At 41.2% G+C, this 19,724-nt stretch overlaps 1 protein-coding gene across 1 annotated transcript in view; it reads left to right on the forward strand.

Moving 5' to 3' along the window:
• PRKDC (protein kinase, DNA-activated, catalytic subunit) overlaps window positions 1-19,724 on the forward strand; it is a 174,678-nt gene that overhangs the window by 40,182 nt on the left and 114,772 nt on the right. Inside the window, 12 exon segments of the mRNA XM_075588499.1 lie at window positions 1,654-1,760; window positions 4,054-4,144; window positions 7,144-7,307; window positions 7,696-7,848; window positions 7,989-8,096; window positions 8,685-8,911; window positions 9,658-9,752; window positions 10,880-10,979; window positions 12,121-12,254; window positions 15,246-15,491; window positions 17,152-17,378; window positions 17,907-18,115. Coding sequence (XP_075444614.1) covers window positions 1,654-1,760; window positions 4,054-4,144; window positions 7,144-7,307; window positions 7,696-7,848; window positions 7,989-8,096; window positions 8,685-8,911; window positions 9,658-9,752; window positions 10,880-10,979; window positions 12,121-12,254; window positions 15,246-15,491; window positions 17,152-17,378; window positions 17,907-18,115 — 1,861 coding nt within the window.

Genomic DNA, 19,724 nt, shown 5'->3' on the forward strand with positions numbered 1-19,724 from the left:
CCCCCCCCCCTTCCCACCTCCTCCCCCCCCCCCTTCCCACCTCCTCCCCCCCCCCCCTTCCCACCTCATTGGTCCCTTGGCCCGCCCCCGCACACCTCTCATTGGCCTGCCCCCGCACACCTCTCATTGGCCTGAGGCGGAGTGACGGGCCAAAGGACACACAGGGATACACACACACACACACACACACACACACGTAGACACACACACACACACGTAGACACACACACACACACACACACGTAGACACACACACACACACACGTACACACACGTACACACACACACGTATACACACACACGTAGACACACACACACGTAGACACACACACACACACATAGACACACACACACACACACATAGACACACACACACACGTAGACACACACACACGTACACACACACACACACATACACACACACACATGTATACGTAGACACACACACACACATGTACACGTGCACACACACATGTACACGTAGACATGTACACACACACACACATGTACACGTATACTCACACACATGTACACGTACACACACACATGGAGACATACACTCACACACGTATACACACACAGGTATACATACACATAATGTATACACACACACATGTATACACACACACACACATGTATACACACACACACACATGTATACACACACACACATGTATACACACACACACATGTATACACACACACACATGTATACACACACACACATGTATACACACACACACACATGTATACACACACACACATGTATACACACACACATGTATACACACACACATGTATACACACACATACACACACACACACACACGTGTATACACACATGTGTATACACACACATGTATACACACACACGCATGTGTATACACACACACATGTGTATACACACGTGTGTATACACACGTGTATACACACACAAACATGTTGTATACACAATATATACATACACACAATGTATACATACACACATGTATACATACACACACATGTATACATACACACACATGTATACACACACATGTACACATACACACACACACACACATGTATATACACACACACACACACACACACATACAATGTATACACACAAACATGTATACACACACACACTATCCCCAGCACCACCACATCAGCACACCGGTATCCCATGCCCCCCCAGCACACTGGCATTCTCGGCTCCCCGCCATTCTCAGCCCCCATCAGCACCCACACATCGCCACCTTTGCACCTCCCCCATCGGCACACCCACATCCGCACCCCCACATCAGCACCAAACCCTCCCAAATCAGCACACCGATACAATCACCATCAGTACAGCCACAGCAGCACTACCACCGCACATGGGCCGTGTGGACCACTCCCCACCCAAATGCCACCCCCACACCACAAACATCCCGGGCAACGCCGGGGCTCTCAGCTAGTTTTATATATAGATAGCCTTTCACACCAACAGTACTATGCTGCACTGCAGACATTTTGACTACTTATGCACGGTTTTATTAATAAAAACAGGCATCCATGTATTAAAGCCACAATTAGTGTTTTCAGCATGGCGAAGGAGGACTAAATATCTCACTATTTCATTTCTGTGCATCAAGTTATGTTATTAATGACCATTCTGTGTATTTGCAGATGATTCTCTGAATGCAATGGAAGTGATTCGTCTTTCTCGTGCATCACAAAAAGGGTTTAACAAAGACCTGATACGACAACTAAAGAGGGTCAAGACTTTGTCTGTGGTAAATGTCTTTATATTTAAAAAACATTTTTGTTCAAATTTACTCCGAGCTTTTGTCAAAGGAAAATCTTCCGTTATGAGATATATATATATATATATATATATATATATATATATATATATAATATATATATATATAGTGGTCGACAAATCACCCAAAAATCTACTCGCCAGACAAAAAAATCTACTCGCCACCTAGTACCACACGTGTGCTGTTTGTGTTTGGGCAAATAGGAGCTCGCCACGATGTTAAATCCACTCGCCCGGGGCGAGCAAATGTATAGGTTTGTCGAACACTGTATATATATATATATATATATATATATACATACACACACACACACACACACACACACACACACACAATACCGTTTTCACACAAAATCAGAGGACAGCAGTCCGGTAAACAGGTTTGTATTGGCAAACAAGGCACAGGCTACCTCTAAGCCGCCCAACCCTAGAGAGGCAAGTGTCTGTCTAGTAAGTGCTCCGATTGAGCAGGTTTAAAAAAAAAAAAAAAAAAAAACAATTTCAATTAAAGTATTGCAGAAGTAAAGCAGGCAGAAGCCTGAATAATACAATATTGTGTTACGGCGTTATCCATTTGTCTACCCTAAAACCGTGTCATAAAGATCCCGGACAGACGGCAGAGCAAAGTAAGGAAGCTGTTTGACACACACACACACACACACACACAATATTATCATAGACAGGATTTATTTAATAAAAAATTGAGAGCTAGATAATTCCCACTTACAAGATGCTAAAAATGAAGATTTGCATAAAGGTATCTTTAAGCAAGCAGCGGTGCAGCTCTAATGACCACGGCAAGCCGAGGGAGCCTCCGGATTGCAAATAGACACCACCTGCCTATACGTGAGCCGCTGCAGGAAGCAAGAGTCCACCGACACCAACTGCAGCCACAACTCGATGGAAACCGCAGGCACGGTGTAGTGATGCAACTCCGACCCTCCTCTACAGCTGATATACCGCATGTAACAAAGTGAATCCTTTGGTACACAAACGCCACTAGGCAGCCAGGTAGTGCCCCTCACCCCGGAGTTCTCACTGGTTCTGTGTATATATACCCTGCAAGAACTGTGTGTCACCCCTGACAAAGTCGGCTGACGAAACGCGTTGGGACTGACGTCATCATGCTACTTTGAGTGGCGTTTGTGAATATGGCTCAAAACTCCTTTTCTTTTATGATTTTCCAGCTCAGTTTAGGTTTTTTTAAGACATCTTTATGTTGAAAATATTTGAGGTTAACCTTCTGAATATTTAGAAGTGCTAACAAGTAGACAATAGTTTCAAGTAAATGCTCTTTTCAGTCTGAATGCATATAATTTACATTTACCCGATTATGTTACAATGGAGGAGATGAGTTATCTCTGTGACTCATAATTTCATAATACAGTATGTGGTAATGCCCCCAGAGTCCTCAAAGCGCGATCTGCTGTATCGCACCCAAATCAGCAATATCTTCTATTAAAGATGACTGCGGGGCAAGTTCTAGTAATGCTGTGTAGTAGATGGGCATGGAATGCTTCTTAACATTATGTAGACTTTAGGTAATTATTTTCTTCTTGTGTGTTTCTGGGGTCTCTGGTCAAAATAGCAATATAAAGAATCAGTTCTGACCTGTTTCAGACTCAGCATTTTGTATTTTTCTTAAACGTGTAGCTCATTAACCGCTTAAGCACCAGAGGGATTAAAAATACCCAATATCTCATGACATTATCATGACAGTATGCGTAAATAGTCATCATTGATTCACAATAATAAACACTGATGGTTAATGTCTGTTCATTGCCAGTACATATTCATAACATTTCTTTAAAAAGTAAGCTAATATATAGCTGTTCATAAAAGGTCAATATATATTTTGTTTAATGTTTACATTTGACTCCAGGCCAGTCTTTCCTTTTTCCTATGGCAGGACTGTACTATGGCACTTTCCCATGGTTCTTCTGTCTATCAATCCTTGAGTGACAGTCTGAGTTAAATCGGCACTTTCTAACTGTTATTGTATGGCTACACTACTCTCTGCTGTTTGAAATGCAGATAACCCCCTCCCCACCTTTCATTTCACAGCAAAGTCTTTAATACCCGAGCCAGAGGAATAATTCAGTATGCTTAATTTGTTTACGTTTGGAGAGGACCTTACGTTATGCGTGTTTTTCCCCTCACTGATTGGCTAACACAGCAGGCACTCCTTTTTGTCTCAGACGCCATCATATCCTGGATTGTCATAATTATTTTTTTTCCCCAATAAATGTTTAATCTTGTCCTAGAGTGAAGAATCATCTTTGGCAGCCGTGAGGAATAGAGTAGTACGACTACTCGGGTCACTTGGGGGACAAATTAACCGGAGCTTAGTGACAGGTAATACTTTGTATAGGTTTACCCACCTGTAGACATTCACTAGATTTAATAATTGCAGGACTAATTGAGTATATTTGGCTGTTGTGGGATTTTATTTTTGATATACACTTTACTCTGGCTGTGCCTGTTTTACAAACCACTGTGCACATGCCTACACCTGTAAATAAAAAATCTACATACATCTGTTCCACCGTATTGGGATATTTCCTCTACCTATATGCACACCCTCACTTCACATGTTACCTCCATTTTGGCCCTGAAAGGATTAAATTTTTTTGTTTTTAAGTGAAACTTCTTTTCCAGCACCTACAGGGTTTTGATGGGGAATATTTCCTTTGTTGTCACAAAAACGCATGACGGAAGTGACGTCATGACGGAGAAACGGCCGCAGGCCTCCGTGCATGCTCAGAAGGATCCGCGGCCCTCCGGTGCATCACGATGCACAAAAGTGCTTCCCTCACTTTCCGCCTGCACTTGAGCCACCCCCGCGCATGTGCAGACCTCAAAGCGCTCCCCTCACTTCCAGCGCTCACGGAGGTTGGAGCCAGTGATGAGCTGTGGTGGCCGGGCTCAGCGCACATGCGCAGCGGCGACCAGGCTTGGCGCACATGCGCAACAGCGACTGGGCTCGGCACACATGCGCAGTGGCCGCCGCTCATGTGCAGGAGCAACAGCAACCCAGCTCGGGAGAGCGAGGCGCAGAGAGTGAGACGCACACTCGCAGACAAACTATAGAAGTGCAAATAGCTAAAACGGGTGTGTTTCCGAGCACGTGCATTGTAAGTCAAACTTCTTTGCGTTTTGTCACTGACATTGTGTTTTTAATTTTAATTAAAAATATCACCATCACAAATACAATATCTGTGAGAAAACAGTGACCAAAGACAAAGAAGTTTCACTTAAAAGGTGCATGCTCAGCACACACTTTTGTTCCCCATAGTTAGTTTATAAACATTGTAAGATTTAATTTGAGATGGGTTTGACTTTTGTATGATTTATTTATTTATAAAATGTTTTACCAGGAAGTAATACATTGAGAGTTACCTCTCGTTTTCAAGTATGAGTTAAAATGGCAAATAGTACATGGTTAAATACAGTTACATAAGTGAACAGGGTATACATTATATACCAGACATTGCATGCACAGTTGGAGATAATATATATTATGGGCGTATGTACTGTAACAGTTACAGACCAGATTAAAATGTGTGACAGCCTTAGATTTGAAAGAACTTAGACTGGTGCTGGATGTGAGAGTCTCTCCAGTTTTGGGGTGCACAGTAGGAGGAGGAGTGGCCAAAAACTTTTGTTGAGCCTTGGGACCATGAACAGTCTTTTGGAATCAGATCTCAGATGATAAGTCCTGCATGTGGTAGGGGTGAGGAGCTTGTTCAGATAGACGGGTAGCTTGCCCAAAAAGTGTTTGAAGGCAAGACAGTAACGGTGAACTTTGCGCCTAGACTCAAGTGATGACCAATCTACTTCTTTGAGCATTTCGCAATGATGTGTGTTGTAGTTGCATTGGAGAACAAAGCGGCATATTGAATTGTAGAGGGTGTCAAGTTTGGTAAGGTGGGTTTGGGTTGCTGAGCCGTATACTATGTCTCCATAGTCGATAATTGGCGTTAGCATCTGCTGTGCGATACGCTTTCTGACCAGCAGGCTTAGGGAGGATTTGTTCCTATAAAGTTAACCTAGTTTGGCATAGGTTTTGGATGTCAGGGTATCAATGTGCATCCCGAATGTTAAGTGGGAGTCAAACCATATGCCCAGGTATTTAAAACTAGTAACAGGAGCTAGTGTGGTGTTAGCGTTGGTTCTGATCTGGAGCTCAGTCATTGGAAGCTTTAAAAATTTAGTCTTGGTCCCAAATACCATTGTTACAGTCTTGTCAGTGTTTAAAAACAGTTTGTTTTTTTGAAATCCAGTTTTCAAGTCTCAAAAAGTCACTGAAATTTGTGTTCAAGGTCGGAGAGGCTATGGCTGTGTGCATATAGGATTGTGTCTACATACATGTGTATTGAAGCTTCCTTACAAGCTGTGGGAAGATCATTGATGAACCCTGAGAATAGTAGGAGCCCCAGAACAGAGCCTTGCGGGACACCACAGGTGATATCCAAGGGGTTAGAGTCTGAGATAGACACATGTTGGGATCTACCCTATGGGTATGACTGAAACCAGTTTAAAGCATACTTCCCTATTCCAGAGCACTGGAGTTTGGCTAGCATGATCAACAGTATCAAAAGATTTTGCAAAATCAAGGAATATTGCACCAGTGAGTTGTCCCCGTTCCATTCCACACTGGATTTCATTGCAAACTTTTAGCAGGGTAGTTACGGTGGAGTGTTTGGGGCGAAAGCCTGATTGGAATTGGCTAGGGAAATTTGTCTTGGTACAGTAATCGCTTAATTGGGAGTGAACACATTTTCCATGACTTTGGATAGTATTGGGAGAAGAGAGTTTGTAGTTTGTAGTGCCAGTAGTTTGAGACAGTGTTTTTGTCCCCACTTTTGAAGATTGGGTCAACTCTGGCAGTTTTCCGGATCTTAGAGATATGGCCTGCAGACAGGATTGAGTTAACTGTGGAAGCAATTGGTTTGGCAATGGCTGGGGCACTAAGTCTTAAGAACTTAGACTGAAGTAAGTCTGGTTCACATTGGCTGCTTAGTTTTAATTTGAGGAGCACTTGTGTAATCTCCTCTTTGGAGATGATACCGCTGTGTGTTGAAGAGGACCCTTCTACATGCAAAAGGCACTAATTACCCTTTTTTATGTTGCTGCTCTGACGGATAACAGGGACCAAATGTGGAGGAGGAAAAGTTTGATGGACATGTATTCTGATTTTCAGGGTCCTAAACAAAAAACCTTAATTCTCAAACCATAAAATCGTGACATTTTTCATTTAAGGATGATCGCATTGTTTAAAGATGCCATTGATATTACATGAATCACTTTTAACTGTAAGCATGTATTTATTTCTTTACCGTTCACATTAAAAGCTACATCTGCAGAGGAAACGATGAAGAACTATGTTTCGTGGGACACAGAAAAGAGACTGAATTTTGCGGTGCCATTTGTAGATATAAAACCGGTCATCTACCTGGATACGTTCCTGCCCCGTGTTACAGAGCTGGCACTTTCTGCCAGTGACAGACAGACAAAGGTAACTTTATTTTATGATTGTGTCCTGTTTCTTTTGTTTTTTATTTTGTCTTTATCTTTTTTGCCTCTTCCATGCTGGAAGGCTTGCAGCAATATTCTGACCTACATTTAAATAATCTGCAATGAAAAGGAGGTTTTACTCGAACATTGCTTGTCTGTTGTTGATGCTTAATTAAACGTAGAGAAAGGTGAGCGGAGAGGTACCAAGTTGTAACCAGGGTTTTTATCAAGAAAATTGGAATTGCTGATTTTGGCTTTGGTTGAAAGTTGTTCTTGTAGAATGTTAACACATCATTAATGTCTTTCTTTTTCACTGCGAAAGAAAAGAATATATTAAACTTAATGGAAGTGAAATGCATTGGATTTTGATCATTCATTCTATATTTTAGGTTGCCGCTTGTGAGCTCTTGCATAGCATGGTTGCCTATATGTTGGGGAAAGCAACTCAAATACCTGAAGGAAAAACAGGATCTCCACCTTTGTATAAACTATATAAACGCACATTCCCAGTATTGCTTCAATTGGCATGTGATGTAGATCAGGTAAATTGACAGAAGCTTTGTGTGTGTGTGTGTGTGTGTGTGTGTGTCTGTGTCTGTGTCTGTGTCTGTGTCTGTGTCTGTGTCTGTGTCTGTGTATATATATATCTATATATCCATATATTGTGTGTATATATTTTTAGGTCACAAGGCAGCTGTACGAACCTCTGGTTATGGGTCTGATTCATTGGTTCACCAATAACAAAAAATTTGAAAGTCAGGATACGGTCGCTTTGCTAGAAGCTATATTGGTAAGTTTTAAGCTGTGCTGTTTTCTTTCTTGCTGTTGCTTATCATGCAATTCCAGACTTTTTTCTTAGCATTTTAATCCTATTCTTGTAACGGGAGTACTATTTTCTTTATGCACAGTAGCTTGGTGTCTGAGCTGCTATGAAGGTTTTGTTTAAAAGCCCATTCTCCTCTCTAGTTTAATATCATTGGTCTTTAGACTTTTCTTCATAAAACATTTATTTGTTTTGACATTGATTTTGCAATAACAATAGTTTGTTACTGGTCATCTGGCAGTAACGTACGTACAGTAATGTTATCTAACTCTCTTGTCACTAGAAGACAATACCTTTGTTATGATTTTGACATGGGGAAAAGAAGTTATCATATATATTTAATCATTTAGAAACCAGAATGGAAAGATAGCGTTGTTTTATAGTGTTGCTAAATGTGCAACGAAAAAACTCAGATATTAAAAAGTATGTAATGTAACATTATTTTTAACTGGAGAGTGATCTATTGGCTCACTTTCGTTGTTATTTTTTAGCCGCTTATGTATCCATTTTAAAATGTCATGTTCTTGAGTACTGAAGCGAATTTTGTGTGCAAAGGATGGAATTGTGGATCCAGTTGACAGCACACTGAGAGACTTCTCTGGGCAGTGTATTCGAGAGTTTCTGAAATGGTCCATAAAGCAGACAACGCCACAACAGCAAGAAAAGAGCCCAGTGAACACAAAATCGCTGTTTAAACGTCTCTACAGCCTGGCTCTTCATCCTAATGCATTTAAAAGATTGGGAGCAGCTCTTGCTTTCAACAACATATACAGAGAATTTAGGTAAGCATTGCAATACATGCATCTAAATATATTCTGAAATGGAATATCAAAATAGACAGTAATGTAGACCAACTATTGTTACTAGCTATGTGCGCCCCATCGGTTATAGCAGGACGTACTCACTTCTAAAGAGTAGAGGTCCAAACTGTTAAAATGGTGGCTGAATGTATGTTTCTGGGCAACGATGGGCATAATTTAAGTAAGAAAGCTCTATTATACACAGATTTTTTTTGCACGACTCTTTATTGCACAATTTCACACCTGGCTATTTTGAGTCACAAACCTTTTATGGTAAACTTTATACAGCCCGCTTTTGAGCTGCTATCTGAATAATCCTGAACTGAAAATGAACCATATAATTTCAGTTATCAAATACTGTACCTAACATTGTAAGAGTTTGATCTTGTATTTCTGTTTATAATTAGGGTGTATTACTACATTTTTATATGTGGCGATCTGCAGATTTTCGATATCGGTTAATTTTTCTTTAGGAAGTCGGATTTTTAGTGGCTGGAAATGTGAAGTCCTGTTTAGCATTGTAATACAGTGCATTTTATATTCATTGTTAAGGTGCCTGATAGGTAGGCTGAAGTTTCCCACTATCACCCATAAAACCATTGGTTTACCTGTAATGTGCATGCCATTACTAGTTCGATACAAATGTCTTAATCTAGTTAAAAAACGAATTATATTCTCTTCTTTGATTACATTAGACTATTCATGCTTCACATGCTTTTGTTTCCTAGAGAAGAGACCGCGTTGGTTGAACATTTTGTGTTCGAGGTGTTGGCTGTATACATTGAAAGCTTGGCGTTGTCTCATGCAGACGAAAAATCATTAGGTGAGATGCAATTTACAGATGTATGTATTTGTAACAAAACAATGTTTTCAAGCATTTGCACATAGAAATATGTATGCTTTGTTAAATTCTGTATTGTGAATGGAAACTTTGTGCACCTTGTGAGAGCTGGCAAGTTTGTCACGTGAAATACTGGTTTTAAATTGTAAGCTTTGAAGAAATATATATTAACTCTGAAGGAGGGCAATGGAATAAAGAAGAGCTCATTGATGGGAGACTAGAGACTAATATAATTTGGGGATTAAAGTTTTACAAATGTAAAGATTTTCCTGAAAGAAGATTTTCATTGATCTATAACATGGACAAGTGGCAAAAAGGTTGTAGAGAGACTGTGTGTGTACATGTACATAGACGAAGAAGGTAGTCCACGTACTCCCGAGATGAAAAATTTAATGAATACATCAATTTAAGTACAAAAATAAACAGTGAAGTTTCAGACCTCACAGGCCTTTCCTCCAGCTTGAAGTCTGAAACATTACTGTTTATTTTTGTACTTACCTTGATGTATTCATTACATTTTTCTACTTTTTCATCTCTGGAGTGCTGTGGAGTGCTGTGGAGTGCTGTGGAGTGCTGTGGAGTGCTGTGGAGTGCTGTGGAGTGCTGTGTGTGTATGTACTGTATATCCTTTTTTTTTTTTTTTTTTTAAAAGAAAGTGAAGTGTCAAGATTAAAAACACGTAAAATCTGTAAAGCATTTAGGGATACAATGTTACCACTCTGGAATTGCTGACCGGAGAGGTGTGATGAATAAACTCTCCTCCGATCTTTAAATATCCGTTTGTATCAGTAAGTAGAAGAAAAAACCTGTGCTGTTACTACAGCATCGCAGCCAGAAAACTCTCGTCACCTGACATCACGGGGGTGAGGGGGGAGTTGCAGTCTTCAGAACAGCTTGATCATCAAGTATTGTAAGCGCCGATAGTCCGGACCTTGTACGTCTCACAAATAGCTGATCTCCACGGAAGGTAGAATGTCCATGCACCGAACAATACGGGTATAAACCGATGGGCTTCAAGAGCTGCAGGATTAAAGAAACCTGGAGATAGATATATAGAGAGATAGATATAGATAGATATTTATTTTTTCAAATGTTCTCTTTTCTTTCAGGAACTATTCAGCAATGCAGTGATGCCATAGATCACCTGAAACGCATTATTATCCACAAAGCAGCCTCCCTTAACAAGACGGCTAATCGGCGCTTGCCAAGGTTGATATTAAATATCATGTATATCTGGTAGATTTTGCATGTAGTATTCATCACATACTGGTCAACGCCTGTTATCGACATTCAAGTTCTGTTTGCTTTTTGTGGTCATTTTTTAGACCAGAATAGTTGTTATGGGTATTTTAAAGGTTGAGTGCCTTCTAGTGTGCTTAGAACAATACTGTGTTGTCTGGATTAGTTTTTGCCGATCATGTTCACTCGGAGCCTCGGATGCAATCTGAAGGGAAGAGGACGATCCAGAGCCATGTGATCCCTATAATAGCAATCAGTTGGCTCTGGAGCCAGGATGGCTTGTGTCCATTAGATGTTCTAGCATTCAAAGTGTTGAGGACATCCTATATCTCTAGGTGGCCATCTTCATGGCTGGAAAGATGCACTCACTTGCCATGGGTGTGTGCATTTTCTCCCCAGGTAACAATACTTTATGGGCTATGGTTGGCAGCAGGGCTCATGTGAGGGGAAGTATGGCTGGTGGAAAGTAAGCTGAAGCTAGAGTCTTAACCAAATCTAAAAGGGAGAGCAAAGGAGGGAGATGTGAAGGGAAAAAAGCAGAGCGATGAGGGAGGTAGAGAATACGAAGGAGAGAGTGACCGTGGTGAAGGAATAGGTGACCGGGAATGGAGTGGGAGATGGCAGGAAGAACATATGAGCAGGACTACTAAAAGTGTAGCTTAGATTAGAAGATGGAGAAGATTAAAGGAAGAGAAAGGGCTGCATAAAAATGAGAGGTTGGAAAGTCTGGCTAGAGGGATTGGAGTGCAGGGGGAGACAGAATAGAATCCGTGCTATGGGACAAACCGCATGTGTTCTTTACACACAAGCACCATCATTCAGCCACACACGGGGGGGTGGGAGGGGATACATTGCAAAAACAACGCAAGACGCAGGGTCGAGCTGTGCAGGTATATGTTTATAAATGTAAAATACTTTTAGATTATGGTAAAAATAGTGTATTGTACTGTATGTTTTAGCTCACCCGTGAACTGTCATTTTTTTTTGTGTCGTTTCAAAAGATTAGCAGGTGTTTAAAATAAAATGGTTTTTTGTGTGTGTGCCATGACTCTGAAAACATGTGTGTTTGACATTTGCTTTATTTGTTTTTCTGTCTTTTCTTTGAACTTAGAGGGTTTCCACAAGGCAAAAAGATTTGTCTATTGGACATCGTATTGTGGCTGTTGGAACAGTGTGGGCGGCCGCAGACAGAATGCAGACACAAGTCTATGCAGCTCTTTTTTGAATTTGTGCCATTATTACCAGGTATGACTTTTATAATGTCATGTTTCTCCTAGTAATTGTAAATTTCAGTTTGTGTATGTTTATCTTTACTTATATAACACACACAGTTTACTCGGCGCATTACAAATGTAACGGGTTTCCCCCCCCCCCCCCCCAATCGCAGATTATACTGTGGGTGCGGAGAAGCATATAGTGTTACCAGGTGTGTGATGCATTACCTGTTGGCTCACAGGAGGGCTGAGCTTCCGCCACGGGGAACATGGGGCAATTAAAATACAATGGCTAACCACTTACTCAATACAGCGCCTCCACCTGCGATGGCTCCCACCATAGGGGGAGTGGTTCCTCGCAGGACACATACAAATAACCAATACACAGTGATGTATAATAACTAGTGACTTTACTAACATGCAAGACAACATATCACGGCAATACCATAATAACCTGTGTCCCTCTCTAGAGGAGACACTTACTGCGTCGCGCAGGACGCTTTCCCAACACCAGGTGATCCCACCCAGTGTCCATAGAATCCCCACCCAATGTCCCGCACTCTTGGAGAGGACATGGGTGACTGCGCAGTCACTATTAAACTAAGGGCCCGTTGGTGCACTTGTTGACTTAATAGTACCTGCCCGAACACTCCCGTGCTCGGAACTCCAACTGGCTTCACAAAGGATCCGGCGACCGAAGAACACCGGAACCACCTCCAGGACGATCCCACCCGGAGGACTGCTGCAGCCGCAACGATGAACTGCGCCCACCTCAATGCACGGAGGGCAGCGCCTGCTGAGTCCCTAACTGACTCCTATAACTATATGGACAATACTGTACTATTGGCCGTCCCTACAGCACAGCAACCTTGATGGCTTAGGGGGAAACTCCTAGGGGCCTACAGGGGTTAATAACCTGCCCCACTCCCCTAACTCTTCCCAGTCCTGACTATTACTTAACTGGTCCCAGCGCCTGCAGCAACAAGCTGTGACCTACTGGATGCGTTGCAGCCAACGTGCTACACAACACTGTGTCTGCCTGTCAGACCTCACGACACTGACAGCCGTGACCCTGACCAGAAAGCACACTTACACTAAGGGCAGCGTCCCTATCTTGGGCCATCCCTATTCAATTACCCACTAATCTGGTGGGGAGTTGGGGCCTACCTGGGATGTGGGTACCTATCTGGGTGCAGGAGCTGCACTCGCTCCCCGCACCCTTCCTTCCCTCACAGCTCCCTGGCTCCAACTGCTGTAAGTGGCAGGGTCCCTAACCTGAGGGCTGTCCCTGGCAACACTCACTATACTGGGCGACTCAGAGCTAACTTGGCCTTGGGGGCTACTGGCCTAGTGCAGGGAGTCACTGACTCCTGCACCCTACCTCCTTCCCTTGGCTGCTCCTGGGTCTCTGACTGCCTAACGTGGTCCAAGCCCGCGAAATGTATCTCTTTACCTTCTGAGACTTCCTAAGCCCTATTGGCTCCCTGGTGTCACGTGGGGCGCTCAGAGGCTCCTGGGACTCGTAGTCCCTACCTAGAGCCTTCCCTGTTAGGCTAGGGGTTCGCGGGCTTTCTCTGTCCTGACCTGCGCCTGCGCAATCTATCTGGGGCTGCCTCACTGTTTCCCTGCCTAGTCTTACGCTCGCGCGACTCTTCCCTGGCTCTGGGGTCCTTCCTGCGCATGCGCGAGTCCCTCTCTAATGGCGGCGCCCTCCCCGCCCGGCTCCGAGAGCGCCAGGATCCCTGTGACGCGCGTGCGGCCTTGGCAACCGGCCGCACGCGTCCCCGGCAACCCCCGAGCCGGGACCTGACCGCCCTCACCTCAGCGATCGCCGAGCGGAGCCGCCATTGGACTCGGCGGCACCCGCGATCGGCAGCTAGGTGAGGGGGTGCTGACAGGCTGGGGAGATCTGGCTACACAAAAGAGACAAAAAAGGGCAGAAAATTATAATACAATCAGTGCAAAAACATAATCGGACAATAGGAAAGAAACTTCCTTCTGAGGAGCGCTTGCAATCAAAGTGGTACAGTATGTTGGGAGACTTACAGAGAGCAGGTGAGGGAATAAGTGCAGTAGATGGCAGTGCTTGGCCACAATGGTTGATAGGTGGGACTGTGGGTGTGGGACATTAACCATGAGCCTGAGCTATTGAAATGCTTCCTTTTAGGAAGTGAATTTTAAGGTTTGTCTTAAAGGTGGGGAGAGAAGGCTATTGTCATATGGAGTTCCATAGGTAAGGGCCAGTGAGGGAAAAAGGTTTAAGGTGAGAGAGAGCAGTATAGGTGAAAGGGGTGGAAAGGAGACCGCTATGGGTAGAGCGCAGGAGACGAGCAGGGGCATAGTCAGAGAACAGAGCTGATGTGTAGGGAGTAGCAGATGAGTGGAGGGCCTTGAAGGTAAGGAGGAGAACTTTGTAGGTCATCGAAAATGTGATGGGAAGCCATGAGCTGGATTTATGGAGGACATGAGCAAATACTGGTTTGGGGGAAAGTTTAATTATTCTAGCAGCAGAAATGTGGCTAGATTGCAAAGGAGAAAGTTGTGGGCAGGGAGGCCTGATAGCAGAATATTACAATAATCCAGACGGGAGAGGATAAGGGCATGCATTAGAGTTGTATACAAAGGGTTATATATTCTGATGGTCCTAATATACATCTGTGAGGAACTCTCTTGTTGATTTATTAAGAAGTATTAAAATTTTCGAACAATCTACAGGCTGTCACAATCATAATCGTTGCTACGTTTATTTTACTGTGTTTTTATTTTTTAGTTGAGATATTTTATTGTGAGGGAGAAACTAGAGCGACAAGCACTCAGCATTTCTCACTCAAAAGAAATCAAAAGAAATCCTCTTACAGTAGGTTAAAGAGAAAACACACAATTGTTAATTTTATTTACTTGTCATTAATACTTTGTTTGCAATAAAACATGTTATTTAACACTGTATGAATCTGGAATAGCCTTGCAGAATGTCGTTGTGACCTGTTGATGATACTCTTTATTTATTATATCTCTGTTTTAGGTAATAAATCTCCATCTGCATGGTTGGAGGACTTTCTTAAGAAGGAAGGCATTTCTTCCCTGATTAATAGATTTGAAGGTGCCGGCAGTGCTGATTCGGGATTACTCTGCATTCCCACGCTTCATGATCTGCACGAGCCCTTCAGTTTACGTGCTGTTGTGCAGTGGATGGACATGTTGCTTGCAGCTCTGGACTGTTACAATACTTTCATTGGGATGACCGTGGTTAAGCCAAGCGATATATTAGGTGAGGGAACTTTGAATATAGAGGACAATCTGCTCTTTTTAGTGATATATAGATATGCTATCATAGTCAGGGAGATCTCCTGTGATGACCAACATATTTAACTATTTACTTCATTCTTTTTTTGCGGCCAACAAGTACTGTACTTAGTGTTTTCAACATCAAATGCAGCACTGCATAAAAGAAAAGATATATGGACACAACTTAAAAGAAGTAATTTATCATGACATTTGGAGTTATTGTAAAAAATAGCTGTCCAACCTCTCCCAAAAGATTTTTGGGGAATAAAGGAGTTGCACATTTTTTGTTTTTGGTACAACAACTTATTTTAAGGAAGTCTGTGTCAGTATTTTTGTCAGGGAATAACATTTTAACAGTTGAAAAGTCTGTTGTGACTTTCCTGTTGTGGGATTTCCTGAGCAACGTCATGATATTAAAACATGCACACACAAACCGCATGTTAAATAGCAATGTGCAATATAAAAGTCGCACAATATATTTATAAATTCACTTGGGTAAGTGTGTGTGTGTGTGTAAGATATGTGCTGGCTTCGTTATAAGTAGACATGCTCTTTCATGTTCAGACAACTTTGCAATGAAGGCATTCGATTTTCAGAATGAAATAATTGAAAAAAGCATTATCGTGCAAAATGTCAGCATTTTTGGTGTCCTTTAACACAATGACAGGCAAACAGATTTGTGAATATTTGTATGAGGTCATGACTCCATTTTATGGTTTTTGCTAAATGTTTCACAAAACATGGCATTGCTTTGTTCAGAGATTGGGTGAGTTAATTTTGTATGTTAGCAGTATGAATTTAATCGTATAATCTTTTTTTATTCTGATTGATTAAAATGTGTTGATGCTATGTTAAACATCCTCGGTTATTGAATTTAGCTGATCACATCGAGGAGAAATAAGCAGAATGACCTGTTTGAAAAGATATAGAAATAAAGTGATGAAAATATTGGAGATTTTAGCTGTAGAGTGAAAGGGTTTAAAAAAAAAAAAAAAGTTTATTTTATTCACAGTGACTCCTCCTGTATGCTACACTTGAGATATACAGCAAACCATTTCATATTTTTCATGTTCATAAGTTTAGAAACCAAAATTATGTTGTGCTCTATATACTGTATCTGGACATAGATGAGAAACAGGGTTATTTAAACCCTCAGAGGAATATTTACTGTTGGTTTAACTTTTGCACTCTTATTCTAATGGAAAATCCTTAACAGACCAAATCGACGTCACACATCATGAAAATTGAACCACACAATTGAGTTTGGGTTATAAAAGTGATATGTGACAAAACTGTTGACTGCGATGGCCAAGAAGACACAAATACAGTATTGCAAAGCATTTTAGTGATTGTGCTTGCAAAAAAGCACAGATATCTCATGACTGATCATTGTACTAAACGGCACGAGCTTTAATCATATTAAAGTAGGTTTGTGCTTTGTAACATTGTTCAACAAAATGATTTGCTGTCTGCAAAGGATCCAGAACTGACGGCCTATGACTTACCGAAGTTGGTTGTTATTAACGATCATGTTAGTTTCTCTTTCCATTGTATAAAGATTGAATGGTCACCTTTTTACTGTATGTGGGAGATTTGTCCTCTGATTTCCGGTTGATTTTCGGTATTTGTATCTTTCCCCATAGACCCGGCACTGCGCTCGTCCTTCCTCAAAGCTTTGGACTTTTTCATCAGAAATCTTTCCATGAAGGACATTGTTGCGGCAGAGGGCTGTTTCACAACAGGCTCAAAAGGCAACATATTCAGTCCGCAAGAGAGAGAAGAGTATAACTACAGCAAATGCACTATAATTGTCAGGATTCTGGAGTTTGTGACCATGATCGTAGACACTTGCCAGCAAGATCTATGCAAGGTGAGCTATGCACAAACAGCAAATGCTGTCGCTATTTAGCAGCAGTTTAATAGTAACACCAGTGGGTTTTCTTGTCATGGATTCTATCATTTTGCGAAAGGGCCCAGCACTTCATGTGATACAGAGGCTGCTGAATCCTTTAGCCCTGGCCAGCAATGGTACACAAATGGGTCTTTATTGCTACAGTATTATACATTGGTTGTGTCACATTGCAGGGAGATGCTGTGGCCTTCAGCCCATAACAAAAAAGTCTTCAGGTCCTCAGTCACAAAATAATTGGTCATTTCTTCAGCTAATTTTGCAATATAATTGCTTTGCACTTATTAGCTTTTAATTATGATTATTCTCACGCCATTTACCCAGTCTTCCTAATCTTTCAGCATTTTTTTGCCTCACCTTTTAGCTGATCGTTTTGTTAATCAAAGAATTGAAACTGAATTATCCCAGGACAGATGGCATTAGAAATAGAAATACCCTAACTCTGACCCGTTACTGTTTATCCTCAATAGTTTATTTTGTGTGTTCTAGATTCTTGAAAAGGACTTGCTTAATGTTACCTTGTGGGAGCTGACAGCCATCACAGTGTGTAATCCGTCTAGCATTGGGTTTAATACAGCAGATGTCCACGTGATAAAGAATCTTCCTGATGTTTGTGTAAAGCTTATGAAAACAATACTGAAATCCATTTACAGTAGACCATTGGAGACCTTCCTACAGAAACAAATAACAGTGCAAAGGTACCATTTTTATTTAACATTGATTTAAAGCTGCAGTTCAGGCAATATCCTGCATGTGTGTTTTTTTTAATAAATCAGTTCTGTTGTAAGAAAAAATACTTTTAGCATTTTCTGTTTCAAAAAACAACAACTTTGAAAGACCAATTTTCTTGTATTCTATTTTAACAACCATTTACTAAGGCACTGCCCCTTCATGTCCTGTCACAAGCCCTGGCACACCCCTTTGTCAGCCCTGCCCTCCCTCTAGCACATGTCAGTGCAGGAGTGCTCATGAATATTCATGAGCATCCACTGAGTGACAGAAACAGAGGAAATACATTCCCCATATTTAAAGATGTCGCCAAACTTTGCCGATCAATAGACGGAGAACGAATTGACCGGCAGCTATGCAGTTCTTTAGGTAAGTAGAGATTGCCCACATGAAACTATTGAAGTAAAAAAAAAAAAACTATAATTATTTTTTTTTAAAAAGCCTGATCTGCAGCTTAAAAGAAAATACTGTACATATAGTGTAAGAACACTGAAGTACTAAATACGTGTCTTCATTTAAGTAAGGACAGGGCATTGCCAGGGTTGGGCGATAAAAAAAAAAAACCTCCCACGATATTAATAATTTATCGCAATAAATATTTGATTTAAATAAAGAACAAAAATGTTTTAGTAAATATAAATAAACATGTTCGCAAAAGAAATATATTTTCCTTAGATTTAGTATAACAAAGTGCCCTTCATTTCCAGACCCTTTCCATGTCGGGCTCCTCACATTTTCTCACCTACACCTCTCATCCCTTCACGATCACCCTTAGATATTTCCATTTAAAAACTCATTTAATTTATAAAATGTTAAAAATATATAAAACAGATTTTTTGACAATTCTTTTTTTATTAACATATTTTCTTAAGAATTGTTGAATAAAATCAGTTTTAATTCATTTTTAGCATAGGCTTGAGTCCAAGGGGGCAGAATGGGGATGGAGTATTTAAGTGCCCATGGAGGGGGAGAGGCAAGGGGGAAGAGGGGTTGGAACCCTAAGCATTATCTGGCCATTAATGCCCCTTGTGGACGGGATTATTAATCTTATAGCCTACATTTGTTATTTTAATAAAATATTATTGGATTTTGTTTCACCACAACTGCTTAACCAACAGCCTGCCCCGTAATCAACCACCCCCCACTTAACCAACATCCTGCCCCATACCTCTCCCCTATTGGACCCACAACACTGAGTGATTAATACCCAGAGTTTTAAACAACCAGAAAACCATGTTTAATTACTGTTTTTAGCCGAAAATATTAGTCAAATGAAAGTGATAGCAAGTGAGCATCACATTATTCTTTACATTACATACCCATGGCAAAATATGTGATCCTGAGAGCTGCTCCTGTTTTCTATTTGCCAGTTCTTCATCGATCTAGCAGTGGAGAGCTTTTTAGCTCTTATCTTTCTCTTTGAGTACTTCAGTATAAATACATAAAAACATTTAAATTGAGCTGTAAAAAAGTAAACAAAAAACCGTGGCAATATTTGGTTGCAGGAAATGAAGCGAGCCTAAAATATACAGTATGAAATAGAAAATTGTCCAATGATCTAGTGAGTGAAATATCTGC

This window comes from Ascaphus truei, chromosome 2 (genome assembly GCF_040206685.1).
Source record: "Ascaphus truei isolate aAscTru1 chromosome 2, aAscTru1.hap1, whole genome shotgun sequence".
Taxonomy (NCBI): domain Eukaryota; kingdom Metazoa; phylum Chordata; class Amphibia; order Anura; family Ascaphidae; genus Ascaphus; species Ascaphus truei.